The following is a 7,395-nucleotide window of genomic DNA, read 5'->3' as shown; positions in this document are numbered from 1 at the left end:
CGCACAGACACGATTTCGTCTGCAGTCCGAATCAGCTCGTCCAACGCTCCGCATCTCGATCTGCATGCACCACTCACACTCGCTGCACGCCGCCACGGTGCGTCCATCTTTTCTTGCTTGTTGCCACTCGCTAATCACCCTAAACCTGTCTCACAGACACAGCCTCACCCTTCACAATCTGCTCGACCTTACAACTCACACGTGTACGCGATTCTACTTGCAGGGACTGAGCAACGATCAAGGCCTGGTGACGAAGACTACATCGAACAGCCTAAGAACACATTAATCCTTTATTGACACAAACTCCACTCGCGAAAGAACGAGACAGAGGCTGCTGGTGGTGCAGGGATTGGGATTGTAGAAATAATGTATTATTTACTATCTTTTTGTATTCTATAATCAAATATAATTATATTTTATTAATTATTTAATACAAATTGTAAGCAAAGCCAAAACAAGCTATTCAAATGCTTGTAATGACTGGTATAAATTGTAAGAGGATACTATACTGTTAAAATTTAATAAGTATATTCTAACATTATTATTTCAGGAGGTATGTTATAATCACTTGTATATCTTGACAATATGTACAATTATAATTAATATCAGTAATTTTAATAACTATTCTGAATTCTTGCTTTACTTGTACTAAATTATAATTGACTTGTGAAAACCACTATCTAAGTTATTATCACTTTTACAAAATTTACAAAAAGTAAAAAATATACTAGGTTATAATCTAATACAACTGTTAAGACTTTTTCGTGATGTATTACTGTTCCAGACCGATCAGAGATATACTAGAATCCATGGTGTTTCATAACCAAGAAAGGACAGAGGAGATGAATTATACTGATGAGTGAGCAAAGTTCCTTGATAGTACAAACGTGAGATCGTTTCGATCCGATTCAATGAGTTGAGAAGGAAAACTATTCACCTTGATAACAACAAATAAAGCATTCCTGTGCACAATATTCCGTAATCCAATCATGTTCAGACATCATAATCAATATGATCCTGTAGTTGATCTGTAGTTTGACAGAAGACGCCCAGGACAAGGAACCACGCTCAAGGCTGTGATTAAGCATGAGATGGGGCCATTGATAGTCCAATCACTTTGTGTGCCAGGAATAGATTAGGTCCGACTGATCAAATATTTCATATGGTGCTGTCAAAGGACTTAAGTTCGGCGTTTCCTAGAAAAGGTTTGCATACGCATCTTTTGTTCAGTTCGCCTCCCTATTGCCAATAGCAGTGTTCAGATCTACATTTTTTTCACCTCATCTAATATGCAAGTCGGCGTGCTAGCAACGCAGGCGCCTAGCCCCTGTGCCTGACTGAACCTTCATGCACACGTTTGTGAGTGTTAGCACTTTTAAGAGAATTTATACCAAGTGTCTAACAAACTTGCCATAGGTCAAAAAATATAACCAGTGCTAAAAACCATACCTTGTTCTTATTTTATTCTCTTCTCGTTCTTCTTTCGAGAGATGAAATTACTATGCAAGTCTTGTAGTGTGCTGCTCGCTTGAGATCAGCCATACAGTCTCGCATGATTATATACTTGTTCGGTGCCGGTTCCACTGCATCCAGTCAAGGCATGGTAGTGGAAAGATGTGAAACTAACATTGATCCGTGCTCGTCCCATTCTGAACTTATTCTGCGACTTCGGCCCGAGTTTTGGCTGAGGTAACCTAACAAACGTATTACTGTATATTAGATCTAGCAAATATTAGTACTCCACTTTGTTGTTGATATTGAGTAGTGTGGCCAACATGGGTTGATGTACTAATAAGAAGTGAATATCTATCTGATAGAATTTCATAGGAATCTAGACAATCCAGCTATATAACTATGTAGCAGGAAACGTGCCTCTTGTTTTTTCTGTATTGAATCAGTCAGGTATCATCAGGCACAGTATGGAGCATTACCTGGCCTTAGTACTAAATCAGAATCAGTGTAATGTCTGGCTCAGTACAAATATTGATTTTGTAAGTTGACTCATAATAAAGACAGGATTACAAATCAATCATACTAAAGGTGGATAAACAGTAGACACAGACTTTGGAAGTATGGGCAATCTGTAACTCAGCATTCCTACTAAGAAATCAATAACTAGACCAGAAGGGAAGTTGTGAACATTGTGACACTAAAAAATTGGATTAATAAAATGTGTTACTCAATACAGATACAGTTTTAACAGTTGTAGAATTGTGGAAACAAACCTTTATACAAATAATGAGATTATTAATATTGTTCTATCACAGTGTACTAATAAGTTCCTCTTATAGTATTCTTTGTTGAATCATTCAGGTATTACTACTTGTTAAAGGCTAGAATACTGTAGATTCAGAAATATTAGTTAGCTAATATGAGTAGTAAACTAGTACTCAAAGTAAGTACAAGTTTATCATATATTATATTATATACAGTCCCTGTAAAAGGCAGCTAGTTCTCTTAGTCACTATAATGTCTTGTATAACCTTTACAGAATAACACTAAAATAACTTTAACTTGTACACAAAGAATAGGGTCAACTACAGACACTGTCATTACTACTAAGCCCTTTAATACTCTTACTTTCTAATAGTTCATCTGGATCTGGTTAAAGTGTAGACCTAGCAATTAACACTCATAATGTACTTGTTCCTTACTTGAATCTGGTCTAGTTACAACCTCTATGTCAGCAACAGTGTAGAGGGGACCTGAAGACTCAGTAAGGGGACCCAGGCTACAACTATCCTACACAACAGAAATACAGAATGCAAGCACTGGAACATAGTTGAAACTTGTAGAACAGGCAGAGAGAGAGAGTGAGACAAGAGTAGAGTATATAGAGTGAGCCTAAGAGTACAGGACTACCTAGAGTAGACAAGATCAAGACTACAGGACCAGTCTGATCTTGTATGTCTATATATACTAAACTACACAAGAGTACTCAGGGAGCATAAGCTATTAAGAATAATAAGCCATGAAGAATGAAAGAAAGGAAGGTCAAAGATAAAGGTACAAAGAATGAAGGGATGGACAAAGGGTAAGAGACTATAGAATGAACAAAGAATGAAGGGGTGGTCAAAGGAGTGGAATGATAAAGTAAGGAAGGGTAGTAGTAAGAGTCAGTATATATATAGTCTATAGACAGTACTCCTGAGGGACAGAAGTCCTGAGTTCCAGTACAGAAGAGTGTAGAACCCTTAGAACTAAAAGTACAAGAGTAGAGAATTGTAACATTACCCCTCCTCTAAAACCAATCATCCTGATTGGTGAACATTAGACTTGGTTAGCAGCTCAAACATAGGCCAGAACAGTAGGGCTTGGAAATCTGTAAGGCTGAGTTTGTGTAGAGTACTAGGATAAAGCTGATAGAAATCTTGGATTGTCTTAGAAGTATGAGTAAGGTTCTTAGTAGGTTCCTAAGTGTGCTCCTCAACTGGGTACCCTTTCTAGTGAACAAGGAATTTGAGTTTTCTGTATAGTAGCTTAGTATCTACTATGTACTCTACTTTGTATTCCAGTTTAGAGCTAATAAGTTCTAGTAGAGGCAGAGGGGGTCTTTGTTACAAAGGAAAACTAGGATTATAATACTGAGACAACAGAACCTTATTAAACACTGAGTGTATACACTTCTATGTTGTTGGAAGTTAGAGTTTGTAGACAGAGGTACTGACCTTCTTTTCAATAATGAAGGGTCTGAAGTGCTTGTTGTCCAACTTCTTCATTAGGTGATCTAAGGTCAGATTAGTAGCTTCTAGTATAACCTTGTTACTAGACTAGTAATTCTTAGTTATAAACCTCTTCCAATTATAGTTCTACTTTATAACCTATACTACCTTCTCTAAAAGAGCTTGTGTGTCCTCTCTGGTTCTATGTATCTGTTCTACAAAGTCTGTTACAGATTCAGAACTACTGTTCCAGTTTGGAACTGTCCTCTAATACAGATGTCTCCTATGATTGAGGAAGAATAGAGACTGTCTCATTATAGAGTGTTACTAGTTATTGTGTACAAATTCTGCTAGAGCTAACTATTCAGACCAATCTGATTACTAATGATTGATGAACATCTAGAGGTAGAGCTTGATCTCCTAATTGACTTGCTCAGTTTGACTGTCAGTCTGTAGGTAATATATAGTAGAAGGGTTCCCTTGAATTCTGAGAAGTGTATACAAGTCCTGTATGAATTTCAACTCAAATTGTGGTCTGTGATTGTGAATGAGCTTCTGAGAGAGTCTGTACAACTAGAAGACATGATCCTAATAAATGTACACTATACTTTTAAAAGTGAGTTCTGTTTGAGTCAGAACTATATGGACTTACTTAGAGAATTAGTTAACAATTATACAGATAGTGTTATAACTCTGAGACTTAGGTAGCTTACTAATCAGGTCTACTAAGACTTCTTCCTAAGAGTGATCTAGGATCTAATACAGATGTAGGAGAGTCTAAACTCTTGTCTAGTAGGCTTTAGTCTGTTAGCACATATTGTAACTAGTTATGTACTTTAGTATTTCCCTCTACATTCCTGACTACTAGTAGTTCTAAGTAATGAGTTCCTGTGTTTTGTGTTGGCCCAGATGTTCTACAGTCAGATTGTTGTGATAAGCTCAGACAATGTCCTCCTACAGCTTCTGATTCTTTAGAACATACAGTTGGCCTTCCTAGTAAACCTGTCTATCCTTATCCTCCTCCTAATTCCTAGCCTGCTTCTCTAACTACTTTACTATGACTCAGTCCTGTGTGTGTTTTAGAGCTTACTGTATATAGGTGACAAAGTTAACATTCTCAGATTTGAGTCAGATTTCTTGGATTGTCTTAGACACAAAATGGGAATTGTCTAGGAGAACAAGGTTTTCATTATTATTCTCCCCCCTTTCATAACCTACTTGTCTTAAGAGTAAATCAGCTTTTGTCATTTGTGTTCTAGGTTTGTAGGTTAGTACAAAGTTATAGTCTTATAGTTCTAACATCTAGTAGGCTTGACAGTAGTTGAGCTTCTAAGGCACCTAGAAGTATTAGAGATTAAGGTGATCACTCTAAATCTCAAACTTCTGTACAGTACTAAGGAGATATTAACACTACTCCTCTAGGGAACAGACAATTGTAGAGAGTTCCTTGTTATAGATAGGGTAGTTCTGTTCTGTTGTAGAGAGGGATTCTGATTAGAACACTATCAGACACTACTTTCTGTCAATGAACTGGGACAGTACTGCTCTATTTGTAAAGTCAGAAGAGTTAGCTTTGACTCAGAACTTGTCTGTAACTGTTAGAACTACTAATATAGGCTTACTAGTAATAACCTACTTTAGGGACTTAAACACAGATTGATACTGATCATCCTATTACTAAGGAACATCTTTGCTAGTAAGATTGTGAAGGGGCTGAGTAATAGTACTAAAGCCTTAAATAAAGTATTAGTAGTAGTTTACAAACCTAAGGAATGCTTGGACCTGTTTCAGGTTCTAAGGTTGTAGCCAGTTCCAAACTGTAGTTACTTTTGCCAGATCCATACAGACCTCTCCTCTACTGATTATAAAGCCTAGATAATCTACTGACTCCTGTGTAAAAGAGTACTTTACTTCTTAGAGGAACAGTTTATTATCTTAGAGCTATTATAGAACTACTCAGATTAGTTAGTAATAGTACTTAACTGTCTGGGTGAAGATCAGAATGTTGTCCAGATACACACTAACATGCCCTAAGTTAATCAGATCTATAAGAATATGATTCATGAATGACTAGAATGTTGTAAGCAAGTTAGTTAGTCTAAAGAACATTATGATTGGTTTGTACAATTTACAATTAGTTTAGAATACAGCCTTCTACTCATCTCTGTCTTGAATCTGAATATTATTGTACCCCTATTAAATGTCCAACTTAGTGAAAACCTTAAATGTATGTGTCTTATTAATGAGCTCCTGAATCAGGAAGAGTAGGTACTTGTTTTTGACAGTACTCTCATTAAGACAATAATAATCCTAGACTAGGTAGAGCTTCTCATCTTTCTTTTTGACAAAGAAGAAAGGGGAGGCTATAAAGGACTTTGAGGGTTAGATCTGACTGTTCTAAAGATTTTCCTGAAGGAACTCATTAAGCACCTCCTACTTGTCTCTGTTAAGTAAGTAGACCTTACAATCCTTAGGTTGGAAACCCTTAGTTAATTCAATTGTATAGTTCTAGAGACAGTATTCAGGAAGCTAGTCAAATTCCTCTTTACTAAAGACTTTAGGGAACTCTTAGACAAAATCTGGCAGGCTGGGTTTATGTGTGTTTTAGAGTAGAGTTGTTCTGAGAGGGTTCTAGACTGGTTCTGTCTCAGACATTCTTCAGATTGACTCTGTTCTACCTTGACTAGAATATGTATCCACATATCTACCTTAGTTGAAGAAGAACAACTAGTTACCTTTATCAGAACTGTTAGTAACATTAGAAGTGTCTGTATTTACTTAGAACAGTAGTGTAAAGTAGTTGTAAGACTTAGGACACTAATTAAATACAAGTGTCTACTCTAACTAGTCAATAGTAGGGTTGTAAGCCTTAAGCCATTTGAATCTAATAAAGATGTCTGTCTTTCTAAGGTTAGTAACTCTGAACTTGATACTTTCCTCATAATCCTGAATAGTCATCTGTAGTTGGACAAACTTAGTGATCTGACTATTCTGGTTCAGAGTTCTGTCTACATTGTATACTAGGATTGGAAGTAGAATGTATTAAGTAGGAAGATAGTGTTCCTGTATAAAGGTCTTATTAATACATAAACTAGTGTATCTACTGTCTACTAGAGCTATTGTTTGAATCTAGAGGGATTCTGAGAAGGGAGCTAAGAGGACAAGGACCTAGAGCTAGTGTCTAAAACATTCTCAGATGAACTACTACTTGTTCTGAAGGGAACATACAGCTTGTACAGTCTTATTGTCTAAGAGGGTAAGTATATGTGTTAACATTTCCTTATTAACCTCTCTCTTTTAACAAGGACAGACTTATGTTCTCAGCTGTGAACTCAGCTGAGACTATCCCTACTTAATACTATAGACAAACTACTAAGTAGTAAATAGGGCTAGGTAGTGTTCTGAACATTCTGAGATCTTAGAACACAAAAGTAGTAGGTTAGATTGTACAGATTTAGACTCAGATGAAGTGTAAAGAGAAGAATCAAGAGAATCAGAAGAAGTAGGAGAACTATCTACTTTTGTTTTTGACTTTTTTCTTTCTAATAAATAATTTTGTTGATTTACTTTTTCTACTTTTTCTACTTTTTCTACTTTTCTTACTTTATTTACTTCTAATCCTACAGTGTCTATTGAATCAAAAGTAGCTATTAAAAAATCTGAGTCATAGCTCTTCAGTACTACATTCACTGTTAGGCCTCTACAAAATCCTAGAGTATGTAGTCAGAGTCTA

General features: G+C 36.3%; 1 protein-coding gene across 1 annotated transcript; it reads left to right on the top strand.

Moving 5' to 3' along the window:
- Positions 1–64: 64 nt before the first annotated feature.
- FOMMEDRAFT_150472 (uncharacterized protein) lies at positions 65–297 on the top strand (the record flags this gene model as incomplete). The annotated part of the gene is made up of 2 exons (XM_007261773.1): positions 65–97; positions 157–297. 2 exons carry the CDS (start codon positions 65–67, stop codon positions 295–297), a joined length of 174 nt encoding a protein of 57 aa, XP_007261835.1.
- Positions 298–7,395: the final 7,098 nt, after the last annotated feature.

Source organism: Fomitiporia mediterranea (genome assembly GCF_000271605.1).
Source record: "Fomitiporia mediterranea MF3/22 unplaced genomic scaffold FOMMEscaffold_1, whole genome shotgun sequence".
Lineage (NCBI taxonomy): Eukaryota > Fungi > Basidiomycota > Agaricomycetes > Hymenochaetales > Hymenochaetaceae > Fomitiporia > Fomitiporia mediterranea.
This window is presented reverse-complemented; position numbering and strand designations above follow the sequence as displayed.